General features: G+C 40.0%; 2 protein-coding genes across 3 annotated transcripts; one reads left to right on the top strand and one right to left on the bottom strand.

Moving 5' to 3' along the window:
* Positions 1–5,787: 5,787 nt before the first annotated feature.
* TMEM70 (transmembrane protein 70) lies at positions 5,788–8,325 on the bottom strand. Its single transcript, XM_040586649.1, is given in 4 exon segments — positions 5,788–6,452; positions 7,528–7,639; positions 8,138–8,197; positions 8,199–8,325. Coding segments are annotated over 4 exon segments (699 nt in total). The 5' UTR covers positions 8,277–8,325; the 3' UTR covers positions 5,788–6,003.
* A 530-nt stretch (positions 8,326–8,855) lies between these two features.
* Positions 8,856–22,550, top strand: ELOC (elongin C). 2 transcript variants are annotated; one of them, XM_040586650.1, is made up of 5 exons: positions 8,876–8,951; positions 9,405–9,470; positions 17,327–17,387; positions 19,302–19,445; positions 22,117–22,550. In XM_040586650.1, the coding sequence occupies exons 3-5, from the start codon at positions 17,384–17,386 to the stop codon at positions 22,305–22,307; spliced, it is 339 nt and encodes a 112-aa protein (XP_040442584.1). In that variant the 5' UTR covers positions 8,876–8,951; positions 9,405–9,470; positions 17,327–17,383; the 3' UTR covers positions 22,308–22,550. The 2 variants fall into 2 exon arrangements, with proteins under 2 accessions (XP_040442585.1, XP_040442584.1); XM_040586651.1 differs by lacking the exon at positions 9,405–9,470 and having other exon boundaries at positions 8,856–8,951.
* Positions 22,551–22,823: the final 273 nt, after the last annotated feature.

Raw genomic sequence — 22,823 nt, 5'->3', positions numbered from 1 at the left:
TTTCCTTACTCTGATCCAGAAGGAAGGTGAAAAAGAGAAAGAGAAGTGGAAAGAGCTACACAGCAGTGTTTGCTCACTGACGTTTTGTGACAATTTACTTGATTTATTTTGAAATCTTTGCAACTACATTTGATATGGACCAACTTTCATATTCAGTTAACAGTACACAAAATAAATCCAAGTCTGGAGAATTTAGGACTTCATACTTCTGACACTTCATTTTACCTACATCTGAGATGCTGAGAGTAGAAGCTTAACTCCAAGCCTCCTCACTGATTTGTAGTTAAAATCCTTAAACTAAACTATGATAGTTTTATCTTCTTTCCCAGTACAACTAAAAAGTGCTTAACTTACTTCTGACTGAATTTCAAAATAATAATTTTGTATTTGGATTGTTGGCTGCAGATGAGTACTTTGACCAAATAAGCACTTCTAAGTCACTGAAATCTCCCTCAAGAAAGATTTATAACATACATTACCATAGTATCCCATCACAGAAAAATAAAGAACATTATATCAGTACAGCAAACTACTCTGTTTCAAAGAGTTAGTCAGAGAGAATTAAAAATTGTGTCCTAGTTCTTGGCATGTACCAAAACCTCCCATTTATGGAAAACTCTTTTAAGATGTTCAGCACATTTATTCAATAAAGAGGCAATAATAATTTAATTTTCCTTGCAGGACCATTTGTGACAGTTTTTGAAGCAGACCTTTCCACAGCTGGAAGGAGACATGTTTATTACTTCTGATCCTGGATTTAGGGTTGCTGCTGAAGACACTCCAAAGGGGTTACATATAAGGCATGTGTTCACAAAACAAAAAAACGTTCAGCCATCAACATGAAGTATAGAAAATTGTAGCAATTCAGGAATAAACCTCTCTTCTGAAATCCTCTCATCCTATCTTTGACAATGTGTTTAGTGGAAGTAGAAAGTTGTGCCCAGGGATACTAGAGAGAAGTTGAGAATTCAGCAGCTCTACATGCAGCTGATGGGTGCTTGAGGGTGCCAGGGGAGTCTGACCGGAGAGCAGTGCACCAGCATGTGTCCAGTGGTGAGTTGGTAGTGTTTGAATATGACACCAAATAGTTGTGGAAAGAAAGAAAAAGTGATGTGCATTATTCTGAATGTATTTTTTAAATGCCGAATGCACTTTGGCTTAGTGGTTTCATTTGAATATATCACATTAAACCACTGGAAACTATTAAAGTGAAGTAAATACACACCAGGTGGTTTCCTGTGGAAACAATTATGTTGGAAATAACTCTCTGCCTGTTGCCAGTAGGCTTATGGTTTATTCTTTCCAAGCCAAGTTTAGGATTAAAGCTTATACTTATAAAGTATACAGTGAAACATTAAAGTCAAAAAGAAAAGAAAGCAGAGGGCGAAGGGAGACGGGTTGTGTCCTACCTGAGGCTGACAGAAAGCACACCACAGCAATACTGCCCACCCTGGTATTCCAGAAATGGAGACAGCTGGAGATGTTTTGTGGCCATTCGCTCTTGTTCTCTGTTTTTCCCTGCTTAAAATAGCTGCTCGCTGAGATCTGTATAGCTGTGGGATAATCTTATTACAGTGGGTCCAACTCCGAGCTAGCACACTTGTCCCATTCCTCAGCGGGGCTGTAGCAGGCTATGTTGTACATGTGGGCATGAAGAAATTTGTGGTATGACCACAGAACTTCAGAGCAACAAAATTACAGCAGCTTACCAAGTTTCCACTTATTAAGTTATACTGAGCGATTGTAATAATTCACATGTGTGCTTTTAATTTTTACAGCACAAATAGAATTTCATGACGTTTCCACCACCTAAATTAGGCCCTCATGGTACCACGCAAAAATCTGCACAGACTTTCTTCATCTTTGCCAATGCAATGACTTTGGTTCATAACGAAGCAAGCTCCAGTGAAATTAGTTACCTTTTAGTTCTAGAGTGTGCTTAAGATTGTGAAGTACCTCAGAGCTTTAACGATTTCTTTGAAGTATCAAAAGGAGTTAATTTTCTCATCAGAATTTTTTACATTTGCAAGAAAAGGCTGAGGGTTGTGGGAGAATTTAATTTTAAAAATAACATTAAAGAATGACAAGAAGCATTGCGCTTTATAATTAAGAATGGATAGGGACCTACATAATATTGTAGACAAAGCCAAAAACTTGAGAAAAAGGCAGAGGGACATCATCAAGAAAATAGTACATAGTCAAAGACTAGAAAGAAAAATTTGCACATATCCTGTCTGTTTTCCTAGGAAAAAAAAGCAGTCATCTGTGATCTTTCGTGGGAGCTTTTAAGGCTGGAAGAGGACACGAAGCATGTGTCTAGGAAAGAGGCTGGAGTCATTTTGTATATTCCTGCTCTTCACACCAGATTGAGTAAAACTGGCTACCAGGGTAAGATGTGAGACCCAGCTGCCAGGGACAAGTCATTGGCTGATGCTGGAAAGGCTGTGGGAGCTGGCTGCCTTCGTAGTACCTATAGCCTTGCAAATAAAACAGCTTGTAAATCCCGTCTTTTAGAAGACTGGGCTTCTACATCAGTATTTCCTTCAGAATCTCCACATGTATGAGCACATTCTCTAGGTCTTATAAATTAATTGTTTCTTCTGTGTCAAACACAACTTACCTACACCCAAAGAAACATCAGCTGTTTCCGGGGATGAAAATGTTAGCGGGTAGTAATACTTCTGCAATTAGAACTGTTTTTCACCTAGTGTATAAAACTGAAGAAAAATAAACCAGAAGAAAATAGTAGTACACAAAATCAATAGGATTGTGAAGGATATGGAGCTAACATAACCAGGCTTCGGGAATTACTGTTTATTGAATTACTGTTTATTGAAACACTCACGCTACAGTCAGTTGTCTTGCAGGATTTGTGAGCAGCAAGAGGTCCTGTTTTGCTCTGTGCATATTTCCTAGCTTAGGACACCAAGCATTTCAGAGCTCCCCACGTGGAAATGCACGTAAAACAGAAATGCATCTAGAAGTCTTTCTGGATTACGTTTCCGTTCCTTTATTTTGTTTCTGCCATTAAGAACAAACTACAGTTGTCTGAATACTAGTCTCTACTGCTCTCAACAAATTCCAGGGATCTAAACCTGTCAAATACATGCAAGTATACTCGAATGCCGTGTTCAGGTTTGGGCCCCTCACTGCAGGAGGGACATTGAGGGGCTGGAGCGTGTCCAGAGACGGGCAGCGAAGCTGGTGGAGGGGCTGGAGCACAAGGCTTATGAGGAGCGGCCGGGGGAACTGGGGGTGTTTAGCCTGGAGAAAAGGAGGCTCGAGGGGAGACCTTGTTGCTCTCTACCACTGCCTGAAAGGGGGTCGCAGCGAGGTGGGTGTCGGTCTCTTTTCCCCAGTAGCAAGCAATAGCACAAGTGGAAATGGCCACAAGTTGTACCAGGGGAGGTTTAGATTGGATGTTAGGAAAAATTTCTTCACCAAAAGGGCTGTCAAGCACTGGAACAGGCTGCCCAGGGAAGTGGTTGAGTCACCATCCCTGGAGGTATTTAAAAGACTTAGGGACATAGTCTAGTGGTGGATTTGGCAGTGCTGGGTTAACAGTCCAACTAGATGATCTTAAAGGTCTTTTCCAAACTAAATGATTCTATGATTCTAAGTACACACTGTAAGTAAAAATTGTAAAAAAGCCAGACCTGAGAATCCTAGGATCATATACAAGGACAGGCAGAAGTGGAAATGCTAACAGGGATGGGGCCAAAGCCATACATACTTGGAAACCATAACAAATATGATAATGGGTTGTTTCCCAAACTGAGTTAGAGAAGTTAGCAGCAAACAAGGAATAAACAGGCAAATACTGTGCAAATCTAGTAAGTTTGGTCTTTTCTTTCATATAAAAATGCTATTAAAAGAAACTATGGAATCATAATTATTTCCAAGTTGCACATTGGAAATACATTTTTCTGAAGTCTACATCATGGCTAGAATCATCTATCTTCTGGTAGAAATCTGGATTTTAAAATATTTTCTTTTTTAAATCATCTATGTGTCAGAAAGCCATCTACTAGCTTAACTTGCATTTCACTGCCACATGACAGAAAGAAGAAATGATATTTAACTTCCATACTTTTTTTTGAGAAACTAGCCACTGGGATGGAAATCTCTTACTATTGCTTCTTAAATCTGAACAAGCCAAATCTCAAATTTAACAGTGACAATTCTCTGCTGTCTAAAGAAAAGGCTGAGGATTTTGATATTGCTTGAGGGGTACCTAAATATAATTACTTAAAGAGAGTTTTGAGGCCTTTCCTCTACCTTCTCTTGCAAACTCTTCCTATGCTCCCTGTATTTGGCATTTAAAGATGAAGTTAACTTCATCGGCAAGCACAAAGAGAGTGAACGCATCAGACAGGGAAAGAATGGAGTTTTTTAATTAAGTGTAAAACTTTTATTTCAGCAAGGACAAGCAGTTCAACCAGGTTATCAGAGTTGCTTGTTACTGGCCTCACATCTTCAGTGTCATCTGTGGTAGTATGAAGTGATACCGGCTTAATGGGGCTAGATCAGGTTTATAAAGTTATAGCTGTGCCAATACAAAATAATTGCCTCAAAAATATCTGGATGAGTTGTTTTGCTTTTTAATTACTCAGCAAGTACATCAAGAGCAATTTCAACAGTCAGGAAAACATTTAAAAACACTGATGTTTTAATATGATCTATAGTGTCATCCTATGACAGGAAAATGAAATAATAGTCTTGGAAGATATTTAAACTTTAAAATACATTTTTTCAGTTAGACTCGGTAAACATCTGGAAAGGCAGCAATAAGTATTTTCTCCTTACTCGCAGTATCAGGATGACCTAATTAGTAGCAAGCATCAGATTTACTTACTACGAAGGGCACTGCTAATAGAAAAGGATTATTCTGATTTTTGCTTTTTCTTTTAAGTCAGCAATTTTTAAGTCTCAAAATATTTAGGCCATTCGTTATTTGAAAACAAGTATCTGTCAGTTTATGTGACAAACATCTCATTGGGCTAAAAACATTTAAACCCAGTTTCTGCATACCTGGAGTGCAGAACTAGTCACATGAAAAGATCTAATTCTCTTTTTACTTGAGCTAACAGTTATTTTCTTTGCAGTGCTAAAAATCAAGAGGCTTGTTTTTTAAAGCCACGAGATCTGAACAGTACTCTACAGGAGATTCTTTTTTGCTTCCTCACCTTACGTAAATCCTAACAGAATCCATTTTAGCTGCTAGTATTTTAAGTTGGTTCAAATACAGCAACTGTTTCCAACGGGATATTCACAAAGCAAATCCTATGCTAAGGTGCTTCTCCCCACCTAACTGAAGAGGCTTCTTGCTCTCAGCCTCTAGGGACAGGGCTGCTCAGAGTGGGACTCTAGCTTAAGAAAGCATTTAATAACTGTGAGTAGCTCGAGATTACCGTGATGCAGCCACCCTCCCTATCTTCTCCAGAGGCCTGCAGGCCTCTAGGAGGCTGTAGCAGGAACTAGCAACAATACATGCCTGCTATCTGAAGACTCCTGGCTACCGTTGCTCTCACAAAGGGAAGTGAAAGCCAACTCCATTCCTTTTATACTGCCAGCAGCATTGATGAAAAAGCCCAGTCTTTTTGGATTAAGTACAATTTATCTTTAAGGCTTACAATCTTAATTATGTACTTGACAGGGTAATGAGTATTGATGATTTTTCTTATACGAATGGTATTTGAAATGGAGATGGTGAGATCATTGCACAGCCCATGCATTTTACAGTCCTCTTGGATAGTTAACAATAAAAAAACCCAAGCACAACACATATCGAAGCATATTTTTTTTACTGTTTTGTGTCATTAATTCTGAAGAAACCTTCACATTGTTTACAAGTTTTAAAAAATGGTTTTTTTAAAAATACATTCCAAAATGCATTTGGGGAACTCTAGTTATCTGATACTTAAGGAAGTGTAGAATTTTACATTCTTTCACATATATAGCACTGCACCACGAACAATGACGGTGACATTTGTTATCTTCAAACTATTTCCTTTCATCAGCTTCCTTTTCCTCCTCTAAGTTAAAATAAAAGGATTTGTCATAGCCCATGAGATGGTTATAATCCTGAGGATTCGGGAAAAGCGTTGGATTAACAAGCATTGATTTAGTTTTAGCATAAAATGTTGTAAACATCTTGGTGATGTCAGGAATCTTTACATCTTTCTGATGGAAAACAGTTGCTTTTTCTGCCAAGATTGCATTGTATGTAATGGCTGTATATGTGTCCATTTCATCTTTATAATAGAGTCGAATCACATAGCCTTTTGTAAGTACATGCAAAGTAACCGGTGTTACAAACGTAAAAAATCCAATCAACCCATAAAACGCAGCTTGTATAACCAGACTTTCAAACCCAATACCAGTTTTGAGCATGACGTAGGGCATCATGAACAGGTTGAATATGCTGGTGGAGTAAGAGAAAAACCTCACACCTACATAAAACAAAACAAAACACAAAAAGGAACCAAAAGTTAATATTTATGAGTAGAATTTTCTCTTTAAGTACATAATGTTCTGCTACTATATATCAATGGTATTACTTGAACAGCTGAAGTAACTGAAAATCCACTTCCTTTTTTTTAAGCTCACAAAGAAACCATTTTAAGTTCAACCCTGTCTTGCCAGTGTTCTGGTTTGTTTATATGTTCATGTTGGGTTTATCAAAGCTGATAGCTGGCTCTATTTCTATGATGAAACCAGCCATTAGCTACTATGTAGCTAACTGACACCTATGAAGCTTTTACTTCACAGATAGGAAACTGATTTCAAAAGAAACTTGACTCCAGTCACGGACACACATAATGGTAATCATCACAGATATGATGGGAATTTCTTCACCAACGACTAACGTTGACAGTCAGTGTGAGTTACAAAGAAGCTCGCTTGGTCCCCCACCATGCATAACTTGACAAACCTAGGTTATTCCATATTAGCAAGCAAGTACTCCACAGCCATCCTGCATGCAGTCTGAAAAACAGTAGTCAGTGTTGTGGATTACCCACAGTCCTTATGCCACCATGAGAACCTGCAGTCTAAGATGCTTAACATACTAAGCCACACTTCCTCCTTCTTTAAGACACATTTCAAAAACCCGTATCAGAAAACATCCCATGGATTACTTTTCAACAGGTCTTTGTAACATTAACCAGTCAAAGATCAACAAAGTCTCATTTCATCATATCTGTCTAGCTGGAAAGCATACAGAATGTAAATAGCAGGCACAGCTAGTCTTTCTTTGCTTCTGGGTCGGGTAATGCGCACTGAAGGCTGCAAGAGAAACAGAAGAAGGCTGTGGGGTTACAGAGGTGCACTGTACCTACAGAACTCCCTGCACACCTAAGTGTGGAAGAAGAAAGCAAGCATCATAACATTTTTTGCTGTACAGAGTATCCAGGTTTCAGTAGCATTGGAAAAGAGAACATTCAGCTTTATAACATTCCATTTTAAAGTTATTAAACACTACTAAATAAATACAAAAAGCAATACAACTCATTTCAATTCACATACCTAACACTGCCTTTGCCATATTTCCTTTATAAACTAATCTTCCATGTTCTGGGTGTTCATAAGGGGAGGATGTGCAGAGGCTGCGAAGAGCCACTCCTTGGAAAGATGCAACCTGAAGGACAAAAGCAGTACATGGCCAAGGAACATCAGTACCAATCTACACTTATATATATACATACACACATATATATACACACACACACACACAAAGCTTCTCCTTGCCTTGAACCTATTCCCAGATCTTAAATTAGGGATTGACATTAGGTTATACTACAAAGCATGCCACAAACTCTAACTAGTATACTGCTTGGCTATTTAGTAATCTTCCATCTAGATATGCCAAATCGGCACTAAATATTTGCAATCCCACTGACGAATACTAAACTTGCAATCATTTTACGTAGGGCTTTGCAGGGAGACATTCACAGCCCCCGCGCTTGCCAGGTCTCCTTTTGATCTCTGGTATGCCCTGAGGGGAACCGCAGTTCCCTCCTTAGATTCGCATTTTTTCGAAGGAAAAAGCCGCGAACCCGAGGACCGCCGCCCTCCCTCCGGCCGGCTCCTCCTGGGGAGCGGGACCGCGTCCCCTCACCGCCACCCCCCCCCCAACCTGCTGGGCCCCAGCGGCGGCGGGCAGGGCCCCCCCGGCGGCAGGCGGCCGGCAGCCCGCGGTGAGCGGCGCCCCGCAGCCAGGCGGTGGCGGAGGCGGAGGCGCGCCGGCAACCGGCAGCCCGCAGCAGCAGCAGCATGTCGGGCCGCGTCCTGTTGCACCCGGCGAAAGGAGAGCGGGCAGCGGTGCGCCAGGCGGCAGCCCCCGCCGCCCCGCAGCCCCGCGCTTTGGTTCCGCCCGCAGGAAGGGTCCGGGCCTCATTCCACCGCGCCCCCGCCAGGCACCTGCCTGTAGCCTCCACCCGGCGACGCAGCACCCCGGCCCCGCGGGTGATGCGGTGGGTTTCTCAGACGGATCCCCAGTGATGCCACTGGCACTGCATTCGTAGGGGCATCCGGGCGCAGCAGGACCCGAGACCATACGCCCGCACAGTTAGGACCCGCGTGCAGCGAGTTTCGCACCCTGCCCGCCCCGGGCGCCGCCCGGTAAGACAGGCCCTCGGACGCCTCGAGTCCCGTCAGCCCCGAGGCAAGAAGCGCCACCCGGGCAACCCTGCCTCAACATCTCTCCCGAGCCGCTCCTAACATGGCGGACAGGCCCCGCTCCCCGGAACTACGCGCCCCAGCATGCATCACTCCCTGCCCGCACAGCATGCCGGGAGCCAGGCGCCGCACGCCTGCCAAGGACAGGGCGCGGGGGGGAGCGCTCGCGCTGGGGCGGAAGTGACCCGTGACCTTACCGGAAGTTCTTGGGAGGCAGCTGGCCCGACACCGCGGGGGCCCTGCGAGCGGGGCGGAGGGAGCGGCGCTGACAAGTGAGTGGCCGTGGGGGCTAGCGCCGCGGGGGGTGGGAAGGCCCCCCTGCTGTCGTCGTCTGGGGGGGCTCGGCGGGTGGAAAATGGGGAAGGGGGACCCGCCGGGGCCTGCCCCTCGGAGGGAAGCGGCCCTCGCCCTCCGCGTCGCGCTCCGTGAGGCGGAGAGGGGGGAGGCGCTGGACGGGAGCTGGCCGCGGAGCGGGGAGACGTGGAGCGGCTGTGGGAGCGCGGGGACCCGCCGGGAGGTGTGTGGAAGGGTGCGGTGCCAGGTCGGGGTTCCCCCGCCGGGACGGTGGCGAAGGGTGCGTTTTCCTCCTGTGAGTGCGGGAGCGAAGTGGTCTCCTTGAAATCCAGGCGCCCCCAGGCAAGGAGCTTCCCGGAATGGTGTTCTAATTAAATGTCGCTCTTAAACTTTTTCCGCCACAAACGACGTTCACCCTCTTCCAACGCCAGGCCCTAGAGAGAGGGGAATAAGGCCGAAAGAATTTAGGATGCACCCCCAGGGGTTGTTATACCAAGGTGAGAAGTGCTGGTTAACGCGCTTTAGCTGTAATGGTCGACGAGTATAAGCAAAGCAAGGTTGACGGAAATGGTGATACACTTATCTGTAGTAAGAAAAAAAGCTTTTGAGTACTGTGTGTTCCTCAGAGGGAGATTCTGCTTTAACATAAAGGAGGAGCCTGAGTATTAGTAAGTTGCTGATGGTTTCATATATATGCCTGAAAAGGTGATGGGATGTTACCAGTTGACTCAGATGACCAGTTTAATCTTACACTATGTAATACTATGTGCAGAAATGTTAATAAAGATGTTTAATACTGTAGATTCTGAGTTAAGCTTTGCACTGTAGGGAGTCCGAGGTAGCCATATGCCATTTGTTTACTTGAGTTTGCTGAAGATTGTTTGCAAAAGTTCAATTTGGAAGCGAGCCAAAAAAAAGTAATAAACAGAAGAGAGACCGTTAGAATAAGAATCACTTTGTGCACTTATTTCTGAATAATCCCTTATGTGTTCCAGTTTCCTCCTTTTGCTGTACTAAGGAGAAAAAAATATAATTGAGAGAGAAATAATGTTTATTAACCTAATAGTTACTTTGAAGGGGAGTAAGTGCTAATTAGTTTTTCTGTAATACGTTGGCTCCCATCTTTGCACATATGTATATACCTTGAGATCTGCCTCCTAATGTGTTTAAATTATGCCAATAACATTTTCACTAACATTTCTCATTAACATTGGGAGTTTTAAGATAATCTTTAGAAACCTTCTGCACTTAATCACTTAATTTTTTTCTTGTATCAGAGAAAGGTTGTTTGAGATTTCTTTTTTTATGCTAGAATGTGTGATGGTTTAGGTAGTCTTAATGTGAAGACGTAATACTGGTCGTGAGGAGATCCAGTTGATTCTCTGAAGTACCTTCTTCTGTCTCTCAACTTATTTCTCTTTCTGATATATTTGTGTTCATGCTTCTGTCCCTTATGCTTTGTGTGGGGATAAATGAATATCCTTCCAAAGTATGCTTAGCTTTGTTTGTTTTACTGTGTTTTAGCAATTCTCACAGTATATTACAAGAAACCCTTAAGTTTTGTTGTAAAAATATGGGGTTTGTCAGATTAAAATAAAGGAATTTTGATGTATTTTGACAACTTTTCTTATACCTAGAAAGGTTCAAAGATTAATTATCTTCATTATGGGGTGATTTGCGTAAGAGTACTTTTTGATGAATGCTTATAACAGTAGGGCAGAAATACATGCCCAACAAAATTTTGCATTGTACTAGCAGCTTTTTTCCCCCCTAATGGCAAAAGGTGTACAGTACAAGCTTTTATTGTATATTAGGAAGAAAACAGTAACAGCCCCCTGGCCATGGATTTTCTTTTGGGTTTCTTCCCCCCCACCCCCTAAACTTCCTTGGGAATTACTGAAAAGGAAAATTTCCTTAGATAGAAAAAGAACATCTTATGTGAAATTCATATTAATAATCCATACACGATATCCTGCCTCATCTACAGTTTATCTTAACTAGCATTCAGCTGTAGCATAATTTCCTGTCACACTTCTGTGTACCCCTGAACATTTAAATTTTAGTGCCCATAAGTATGTAATAGTGAATCAGCTGATTTGGAAATCGTGCTGTACCAGTTTACCCTCATGTTTTTTCTAAATATATGTCTATCCTTACTTCCATTATTTTTTTGATGCATACTACACAATGAATACTAAACTGAAGAGCAGTGTCATTTTTAAACAAGTTAGTGAATCAAGAGTAGGACTAGAATTTAGGACTGAACAGTAGGAGGCTATGGTTTTAACACACAACAGCCTTTGTTTACTGATAAACTCTTACTAAAATGTGACTCAGAAAACATCACATTTGGCTTCTAAACTAACCTAGGAATTGTGAAGGCATTTGTGTTATTTGCCCCATATTTTGCAAAAATTTATAGTGTAAATACAGAAATGTCACCAACTGAAGCATCGAAAGCCGTGTGTGCATTGCACAGCTAATGAGTTGGAAGCCATCTGAGTTTCCTTAAACTAGAATCTGAATTTTTGAAGTGTTTTCTGTGGGATCAGAGAATCTGAGTGCTTGAATTATTGCATAGGTTCAGTTTTCTTGTGGTAACCAGAATAAAGCAATGGGGTTTTGGAATCTGTACTGTGGTTGCATGTGTCCAGTTAAATTAGTGTGTATCCTTCGGGTCTATTCTGGTCTCATTGACATACAAGATGTACAAGGAAATGATATTCTGGAAATTGTGGAAGCTTGGGAGATGAACACACAGCTGTGGGAGTGAGGTGGGAGGGTGATGGATATGCTTTGGGGTTTTTTTTCTTGCATGTGGTGCTTAAGAGAAGCAGGAAAGAGATCAAACTAAATTCACTATACCACAGGACTACTTCTTAGAGTTTTAAGGAGGAAATTGAGATATTTAAGTATGCTGGCTTATTTACCATGCCTTGTGTGGGTTAATTACCATGTTTTATGATGCTTTGCTCTATTCTGCCTTGTAGGTGTAAATATCCTAGCCAGTTGTAAAAGTTTTCAGTTCTGTAACATCTAATGAGAATTTTACACTTTCTGCAGCAAGAGCTTCCTTTTGAGACTGGCTAGAAAGTGTCTGTGCCAAATGTGCTAGTTTTAGTTGTATTCTCTCTCATTGATTAAGAAATGGCATGTCCTTTTTATGTAGTCTTTCTCTTGATGAATAGTTTTTGCTCATCTCTTTTGTTTCTTTTTTTGTAGTTTGTGTTTGGTTTGTTTTTTAAAGAGGCCAGGCAGGAGAACAATAATGCCTAATATATGTGCTTTTTTGAGATTAAAGGCAGGGAGCTGAGCTACCTAATTGGTAATGCCATATAAGTTTCTTGAAGTGGAAACGGAATCATGAATGTACTTCAACAGAAATTGGTGGTTCTTTGTAGGAGTCTGAAATAGTCAGGTCAGAAATACATAACAAAAAAGGCTAATGTTTGAGTGTCCGGAAAACTTGGATTGTTCTCTTCCCTACTGCTGCATTGGTGTAGTCTTGGTAAAACAAGACAGGCAGCTATAAAATCAGGAAAAGTAATTAAAATGTAGGTAGTTATCAGGCATCTTCAGAAATCACTTAACCTCTTTCTTCATGTTGTCTTGGCAAATGATGTAATTTCTATTTTTTTCGCTATAGAGAAGAAAAATAATAGTGATATGTTTCACTATAAATAGTGTATTCAAAAATACACTGTAAGAAAAGAATTTCTGGTGAGAGAACATACTGGGTCACTAGACTTTTGTGTTTCTAACCTATTTTTTAAAGACTTAAGGACATGCAATTATCAATTAAAAAAAAAATTGTGCAGAAGTTTTCCCTCCCTACCTTTTACTGTATGAACAAGTGATAACTTCTGTGTGGCAGCGATTTCTACATCCTTCATCTGTCCTCTTTCTTTTCTGTGTGTGTTCTTTTTTTCTGGGTTTGGGGGATGTCAAACAGCAAATTGAGATTTTTATCAAAAATAAATAAAATACTGCATGTTTTCTGTGCCAGTTTTTCAGTGTATTTCTTCTGTTCCCACTTATTTTTATGTCAGCTTATGAACCATTAAGATATTTGACTGAAAAAATAAGCTGTGGCTTGTGCAAGATCATGTTGATACTGGTAACATGAGTGTTGCTGTTGGGAAGATGCTTTTCACAAAATAATAATTTTGAACTGCAGTGTGTTCTAATCTTCCCAAAGTGTCATGACATACTGAACATTTCTTGATCCAGAAGAGGAACCAATACATGCTAACAGGTTATTACTGGGGTGTTTTTTAGGTTTTTAAGGTTTCCCAGGTTGCTTGATTTTCTTTTCTTCTCTCCTTTTTTGTTGCATTGACTCTCTGAATTTTCAGTATTCTCTGCCATCCATATTTTGTCAGGAGTAAATCTGTACTCCTGACAGTATTTACAATTATCTTTTTAGATATTTTTTTTTCCTGGAAATTACTCATCTCAGAATAGAAGGTGAGTGAAACCAAACTCTATCCCTTGCTTACATGTCTAATGGGTCATGTAATGGAACATATGATGTCTTTTTCTGAAAAGCAGGTAGACTTTCTCTATCTTGTACTTTTGACAATAGAGTGTTAGTTTTGTTCTATATTTGGAACCAAACTTGGATTCTGAAATAGCAGATTTTTTAAATTTTTTTTTGTTTACGTTCATTTGTTGGACTTAAACTGAGGAATAACGTTGGCATACTTCTCCTTCTTGATGTTTATCCTTTTAATGAATTGTTATATTTATCTTAATTCCAATTGTATTTTGCTGAGCTAAGTGTGCAAGATTATTTTTCTTTTATGCAACAGGCTCTTTGGTAATATGAGTAGTTCCTTTCTGTAGTTCTTGTAATTAGAACTTTTTTCTTGAAAACAGGAATTTGGAATTGCATGTTGTATTCCATACAAGTTGTTGATCATGTGCAGCAATGTTCGTATTTCCTATCTCTGTTGCAAAGAAAACCTTGATGTGCGTTTGCCTCTTCCCCTGCCTTTTCTTTTTCGCCCCTACAGAGCTGTATCAGTTTATAGTTGACCACAAAATGAGTATGCTCCCAAGTGACAAGCCCTGACTACATGAAAGAAGCTTGTATGTGTCCCTAAGTGCAGGAATCTTGCATTGCGTATGAATTATTTTCATGTGACATCTAGTATTTTACTTTTCAAGATGGGTCACTTGTGTGTGTGATACTCTGTGCCCCTTTTGGTGCAGTGCTTTCCACTTCTGTGACATGTACATCTACCTATTCTTTCCTGGCAGCACTGTTTTAGAAAAAAAAATATAATTTTTGGAGGAACTAGTAATGCTTTTCTAGTCCAGTTATTCCATGTTTGCAATGTGGTACTGTATTCTTGCAGAAAGTTTCTTTCTCATTTTAAGATTACCCTCTTACCACATTTCATTTAACCTCAGTTGATTTACTGAGTCCAGGTTGCATCTTGTTTGAGTTTCCTGTTCTCAAGAAAATGATTGATTCATTTTTTAGGTGTTGGATTAGTCGAGCGTGTCCTAAGTCTGCTAATGCTTGCTGCATTTTTATCAGGTTTTCCTTTTTAATACAATTGAATTCAGACCACTAAGCCTGATAGTTTGTTGTTTGTTTTTTTTCTTTAAGTGTTAACTACTGGTTTTTGTGTTTTTTTCCTATCTAATCATATGATAGCACATTTCATGTGATTTTATTAAAATGCTTATTGTGATTTTTTTGAACAGCTGTAATGTTTTGGTGTAGACATTTTTTCAGTTCCTCAGCTTCATTGTATTAGCCTCTGCAAGTCATGCTTTTACCTTGAAAGGTGTGAATATATTTGCATTCCCTCCAAGTAGCCTGTCTATCCCTGTATTTAGTGGCATTGTTTTGTAAACCAAGGCACATTTTATAGTCACCAGTACATCTACAAAATGGTATCGCTTCTTGTGTGTGGGTTTTTTTTTTTTAATTATTATTTATAAATCAGAAGCGGTTTCACTACTCTCTTGGAATGTAGGGAAGGGTTTTGTGGCTACAGAAAGAGGTGGCAAAAGTGATCCTCTTCTGCAAAGTAGAGGTAAATAATGTAAGCTATCCCTTCAGTTCCTGAGCAACAGATACTCTCCAATACAGTGCTTAATTTCCATTTACAAACTGTTGAAATACAGTGAAGGGTTTTGTCAGTGTTGTGCTACAACTGTTCCAGCACCCAAATAATTACCTTGGATGAGTTCCTGGAATTACTGAAAATGGCAAAGGCATTTAACACTTGATTTAAGGTATCTCTATGACAGTGTACACAGCTTAACTCTCAAAGGGCATCTTGAATGTGCCTTATACTCAGGAACTTTTCACCTGCAAGAGTACAGGTGAAGGTGTTTCTTATACCTGTGGGGAAGGAAGATATTTTATAAGATATTTCTGTACACTAAGGATCACTTTCAAAGACAACAATGTAAGTGGGGGCTGCTTTTTGCTCAGTTCTCCACAGGCAACTAAAAACCATCAGTTATGCATGTAGTTTGATTAAGTATACATAACAAAGTGCCTTCTTGTGAAAGCTTGAGGAAACATTTAGACTTTTTCATATTTGTAGCTATGAAAAAAGGGAGATAGAACAAATCAGCACCAAAGTGCTGTTGAGAAGTGAAGCTATTGGCAATAGTGAAGAGCTGTATTTTCTGAAGAGATGCAGAGATCTGTGTAAAACTTCCTGCAGATCTTGCAGCTCCCTCCCCAACTTGCTTGCTTTTCTTGCTGAGCTTTTACTAGACAGAGAGAAGGGAGGGGATGGTGGGAGTGGTCTCTTCTGTTTTTTTTACACCTCCCTCTCTGGAGTCCTTTTCTAGTGAGTAATTGCAGTTCATGCCTCTTGTTCTTTCTTTGTTTTTGAAGCAACAACATGGATTTTCAGAATTCTTAACAGTCTCTTTGCTGCCCCTGACCCCATATATCGGCTGGAAAGCCACCCAGAATCACTGGTGCTCTTTTCTTGAACCTGTGGGCACACAACAGTAGTTCATTGATTTGTACCCGGTTAATGTTTGGAGAGTAGCTGTCGATGTGAAAGGAATTTCAGGGCAGCAGATACGTGGGTGGAATCTCTCTTCTGAAGTTTTCTCTTCCACAACAGAGATGCAGTTCAGCATAGAGAAATATATGCTGTATCTGAACGCATCAGATTTGTTTTGCAAATAAGTGCTTCCATTTCTCTAACTCTTTGGATTCATTTACAAGGTGAAACATGCATGCAGCAAGCTGGATGTCAGTTTATAAGCTGTGGAAGCTCCTGGTTAACTTACCATGTGAATACCTACATTAAATGTTTGAAGTGGATTCCCTAAATGATGTTGGTGGCTGTATCAGGAACTGTCAATCTTTTGGGAAGGACAGGTTGAAGGCCAGGTATTCAGCATACACTGATTAGACTGATCCCTGAGCCTTCTCTTCTCCAGCCTAAACAACCCCAGTTCTCCCAGCCTCTCCCCATATGACAGGTGCTGCTATCCCTTGTTCATCTCTGTGGCCCTATGCAGGATTCAGTTCATTTTGGAATGTACTGGGGAGTCCAGAGCTGGACCCAGCACTGCAGACATGTCCTACTAGTGCTGAGTGGAGGGGCAGGATCCCCTGCCTCAGCCTGCTGGCAACACTCCTAATAGAGCCCAGGGTGTTGTTGGCTGCCTTTGTTGCAAGGGTACATTGCTGGCTTGTGTCCAACGTGGTGTCCATCAGCACCCCCAGGTCTTTCTGCAAAGGTGCTTTCCAGGTGGTCAGCCTCCAGACGGTACTGGTGCCTGGGGTAATTCTTCTCAAGGTGCAAGGGTTTGCATTTGCCTTTGATGAACTTTACAGGTTTCCTGTTGGCCCCTTTCTCCAGCTTGTAAAGGTCCCTGTGAATGACAGGCCAGCCACTCATCTATTCACAGCATAGTGGACTGTTCTCAGACTTTATTTTTCTTTTCTTTTTCCCTGTAGACAAACCATTAAATCTCTGAAGTGCCTTTTGCAGTGTGGCAAGATTTGTTTTCTTTACCTCCCCGATACCATAGCATGGATGGTGTCCACAGTGATAAAAATTGTGAGGCTCTTGAAATAACTCTGGCTTTATAGTCAAGGGTCTTCAAAAAGCTTAGGGGAACAACTTCTTTACAAACTACGATAAAATTTAGAGTTTCTTGAATATTGTAGGGGATCTCCGGACAGCAAAGATATGTTTTAAAAAGTAGTATTTTCAGAACGTAATGCTCATCAACTTGCATGGTGTATTATCATATTCTTTTCTGAAGAGCATTTATGATAACATAAAGGCTAATAACTAAAGCTGACTTTAAGAAATTGTACTGCTGACTGAAAATACTGCCTCTTGTGTTTTTTCAGACACTCCTATTGCAAAAGCTGCTGTTGAAAAGAAACAATTTTTTTAATAAGAAGAGAATGGGTAAGTTCATCTTAGAGTTTGGATTCTTTTGTTTCCTATAATGTGAAGCATTTTCTCTCCTACATGAGTAGAGGAGGTAGATTGGAAGACTTTAAATGTTGATCTTGTCACTGTTGTAGCTTTAAAAGTTAATGGAACTTCATACAAATGTTTTTTAGGAGGACTTTCTCAAGTGACTGTTGATTTGTTGAAAGACTTGTTCAGAGTGCATTTATCTAACAATAAATTTCACTTGCTTAATATGCATAGTGCTGAAAATGTACAGACTAAACCAGGATGCCTTTAGGCTTTTACAGCCCTAAACTTTTAGACAGTGGACAGGAAAATTTTACTATGTACTGTTTTAAATATTTTTGTTTGTTAACTAAGGTCAGCCTTTTGATTTCTGGTTAAGATCATAATAAGGACTGATTTCTGATAAATAACATTGTATGTATGATCTGACAAAATGTATCTGACTCTACAAATGACTGATTCATGAAATGTGATTGGACAGGTTCTGGTTTTATCGATACTGTTTCTGAATGTATTCTAGCATGTTTGGCACTGGCACTGCTTTGTCAGAATTGGCAATAACTACATGGTAACTAAGATACTGCAAGGTACTTATTCTAAGATAATTAATATAATTTCTATTCTTTGTTTTGTCAGAAGGAGAAACAATACTAACAATCAAATGTCAAGTTTGGAGTCTAAACCTGTTTCATCTTCCATACTTCAGCATACAGTCGCGAAATACTGGCAGTATATTACTTTTCTAGAAGTGTACAGATATGTTTCCAAGCTGAAAGAACTTCCAGGACTTTCATTTTTAACTTTCTGTCCAGATTAATACTGTTTTGAAAATCAAATTCTATATGCAGTGTCAAATTCAAGCATTTTTTTAATAGAATTCTAGCAATGCTTGCTATATTAGTCCCTCAGAAAATCCAGTATTTGAAAGAAGGCATTTACTTTCCAGTTTGAATTTGATAGGATTGCATATTTAGTGGGGTGGGTGGTGGTTTTTTTCCATTTTTCAGAAATATTTTAATACTGGCACAGTCTTTATTACTTGAGAGTTTACAAGAACATAACAACCAGCTACAGAGACGGTCTCCTCTGTGTGTTGGTGTCCTATAGCGTGAGCACTGTGCGGGCACAAAGTAGTCAGTGGTTCCTACCCCAGAGAGCGTGCTGTTGAAACTAAGGCAGGTGCAGGGTGGAGAAACTGGTAAGTTCTAGAGAAATGAAGCAGAGTGGATATATAGTGAGACAAAAAGGAAACTGGAAAAGCACAGTCAAAACTGCTGTGGGGAGGATTTCCAGATTTTCTTGGTTTTAGTGCTTTTGCACTTTCCCTGTTTTCCACCAAAGGTCACAACATGGGTGTGCGCAAACACTGTACAGTTCTGGGTCTGGCTGGGCAATGGGGGACGATGACTCTTACTTCATGTCATTTCTTCAGTACAGGAATACTGACTGCTTTTATTCTTATCTGTGTTTCAAGCTGTGCTTTTTTTTTTCCCTTGCAGTCTACTTTTAAATATTAAATGTGTATTTAGATAAGCTCTAGTAAAGTACTAGTATGATAAACATGGCAGTAGCCTTATGGAGGGAAGCAGTAGTGTGTTCAATTCAATTGAGAATGTCTAAAGGAAAATTTCATCCCTATGTAGATTGTAGAAATCATGTCAGAATTTGGCAGAGAAGAGATGTTAATAAAAAAATCCTACTTTTGCAAAAATGTTTACTTTAAAACAGATTTCTGAGCACTTTGGAGTCATCTTCAAATATGCAAAATGCTTTTGTCTTCTGGTTTTATTGGGTTCTTTGGTCTGCAGACATAGTCATAGAAGAGACTGCAGCTTGCATTCTTAGCAGTGTGAATCAGTCATTGTGTTCTGAAACTGTCAAATCTGTTTTCCTTTATAGATGGAGAAGAGAAAACATACGGTGGGTGTGAGGGCCCAGATGCTATGTATGTGAAGTTAATATCCTCTGATGGCCATGAGTTCATTGTAAAAAGAGAGCATGCATTAACATCAGGAACAATAAAAGCTATGTTGAGTGGACCAGGTAGGTACAAAAGATTTAGTACATTCATGTCCTTTGCTTTCACATTCGGACAGTTTGAATTTATATCATGCAGTAAGAGAAAGTTGGAATAAATGATAGCCTTTCAAGATCCTGCCTAGTTCCTGTTTCCAGTGGTATTGTGCTACCAGTCATATAACTGGACTCTGTCTGCTTAGGACAGTTAGTGATCTTAGTGTCATTACTACTAGCTTCGCATGGTATGAGAAGTTGAGGGTATTAGGTGAAATGTATAGCTCTCAAGTTCAAAACAAAAACAAGAGTTGGTACTTCTTTGTTGCCACCTCCATGGTGGAACTTAAGAGTATTCTGTACTGGGTCTAGCTGGTGTGGACTTAATTTTCTTCATAACAGTTCATATGGTTCTGTGTTCTAGATTTGTGACCAAAACAAAGTGGATAACAATGCTTTAGCTATTCCTGAATGCTTGCACAATGTCTAGGCCTTCATTGCTCCTCACTGGTCCCCCCTCCCAGTGAATAAATAGGGGGGTGTATGAGAGGTTGGGAGGGAACGTGACCAGGCAGATGACCCAAACAACCATGCCATATAATGTCATGCTCAGAAGTAAAAAAGAAGAGTGGTTTAGGGAGGTTAGCCATCTTTTGCTTGGAACTGGCTGAGTATCAGTCTACCCATGGGAGGTGGCGAGTGATTACCTTTGCATCAGTAGTTTTGTTTCCTTTCTCTTCCACTTGTCTTTCTCTTATTAAACGATTTTTTATCTCAATCCATGAGTTTTCTTGCTTTTACTCTTCCTTTCCTCTTCCCTTGTTCACTGCATGAGGAAGTGAGCAGGTGGCTGTGTGGTGTGTAGCTGCCTACTGGGGTTTAGGCCACAACATGTTCACAAGACCCTAGAGCAAGGAGTTTCTGAGCTCAATGACAAAAGTTAGCTTAAGTTTGAGATGGGGGTAGATAATCTTACAGATGGAATGAACCTTAATGTGTTACTGCATATGTAAGACTACCTCTGGTTTGAGAAGTGTCTAATTCTTAAAAGACCGAAAGGGTGGAGGAGAGAACAGGAAGAAGTTAATGTGTGTGCTTTCCCTCTTCCATACCCTTATCCTGTATGTTTAACTTCAGTCACTTGGGTGGTGGGGCAGTAGGCTACATAGAGCCCTGGTTTAAGTATGGTCGTTCTTATGTTCTCCTTTGGATTCTGGCAAGGGGGATTACTGAAGAGATCCATTTGCTTAGCATATTTTTAAATTACTTTGTAATAGTTGGGTAAACTGAACAATTAAAATTCTCAGCTTATTGTTCTGCTAAATGTCACTGTAATGGTTGCATTGACAAGAATGTAGCAGGTCTGCTGTGTCTGATCCACTCTGTACCAACCTTCCAGACACGTAAGGGGAAGAGTAGTTACAAGACCTGCTCTGAACTTGTTCCACAAACAATGTCAAGGAATAAAAGGCGAAGTACCCTGCTTAGAGGGCTAGAAACCTGACTCTGTAAGGGCATCAGCATTCAAGAATATTTTCTATAAAAACTAGCAAGATAAATGGGTTCACAAGGAAAAGTTCTCTTGCTGTCTACTTCAGTAGGTCGTAATTTCACTGCGATGTAAGCATTCTCTATTTCAGTACTGTGACATTGCCAATATGCTAATATTTCTTCTGTTGCTTCCTACTGTTCCTGTACTAGAATTCAAGCCAGATTGGCTTCAGTACATGCAGATATTTCTACATAAATGTGTAGACATTACTAAATAGGGACTCCTATAGAAATAGTGGGAACCAAACATTCCAAGTGTCCCATAAATATGGAGTATGTGTTATTGGGTTTTGTATTGTCTTTCAACTCTAATGAGTTGAAACTTTGTGTCTTTCAATGTCTTTCAACTTAATGAGTTGAAAGTCCAGAGAAATAAGAGGGACAAAGATAACAGTAGAAAGGCTGTGGAACTAACCACAGGATGACTTCCAATCATCCATATTTCATGCCTAAAGGCACTATAGAAAACTAATGTCAAATGTACTTGTATTTTGAGGTTTGAGCTTTGGATAAATTCTTCAATATTTAATATAGGTAAAGTTGTACTGTATGTAAGCTTTCCTCTAGTACAACTAAGGCATCCCTCTCCCTCCTGCCTGCCTGTTTTCACAGCTCATCAGATTAATGTTTCATTGACGTTTCAACCCTCTGTCAAATCTACCTGAAACTGACTTGGGAAATCCAAAACTAGGGGGGTCACAGAAGGGACTACTGCTAAGTGTGCATATGTAGATATGGAACATCTATAAACCATTTTTTTCTTGGATAAGACAGCTAGAAATTTGGATTGGTACCTTTTTTTTAAAACGTTGCTGTGACATTTAGAGCTGAGCACACTACAACTTTAGAGCACCTATCAAGCAAGCATCAGAATTAAACCTACATTTCTGGTGTAGTTGTTCAGAATATTGTTAGTGGGCTGCAGCCAAAGTAAACATTTTGTAACAGGGGAATCTTAATATTCTTGGGGGTTGTGAATGTGGCACATTGTGCTCTGCACTGCAGAATCTAATACTCGGGAATATGGGATTTAGGCAAGTCTATTTAGAGTGTGTTGTATTAGTATGGTAAAGTGTTTCATTTTGCAGTGAATTGAGATTCTGACTTTTGGTTTGGTGTTCTGTGTTTTCTCGTGTTTGTTTTTCTACAGGACAGTTTGCAGAAAATGAAACAAATGAGGTGAATTTTAGAGAGATCCCATCCCATGTCCTATCCAAAGTATGCATGTATTTTACCTACAAGGTCCGCTATACTAACAGCTCTACGGAGATTCCTGAATTCCCAATTGCACCTGAAATTGCACTGGAACTTCTGATGGCTGCAAACTTCTTAGATTGTTAAATAAAATAAATTATAATAAAAAATGTAAAACTTTTTCCAGTATTTAATACATGTAGTTCAGTTAGTAACTTTTTTCAGATAGCATGTTGCGTGTGTGCTGTTGAGAACTGTAAAGTTCACTGCAGAGGCAATTGCCTTCAGTCCTTTTGCATATAGCAATCATTCAGTTGAAGTTTGTTTTGCTGCTTACACAAATAAGGACCTTTTCACAAACTTGAGACAAATAAACAGATATGCCAATTAGTAGATGGCTATGCCTTATCCTTTAGGTGTGGTAGAACTTTCCTTTAATACAATGACCATAGAAAATACTGGAGTTTAGTCTAATGCTCTCTAAAATGTAATTATAGTTAAATACGAGTAGCTGGTTAGGATTTCTAATTTTCTCTTATTGTTAAAGTTTCTAAACATCTGAACTTAATCTCCTTTGTAAGATAGCTGTCCTTTAGCATAGTTAATACTAACTAGATTAGAAGTGCCCTCCATAAGGTTTGTATACTGAGAGCAATATTCCAT

The sequence above is a fragment of the Falco naumanni genome, chromosome 3, assembly GCF_017639655.2.
Source record: "Falco naumanni isolate bFalNau1 chromosome 3, bFalNau1.pat, whole genome shotgun sequence".
Lineage (NCBI taxonomy): Eukaryota > Metazoa > Chordata > Aves > Falconiformes > Falconidae > Falco > Falco naumanni.
Note: the sequence above shows the minus strand (reverse complement) of the source record. Positions and strands in the feature narration are given on the sequence as shown.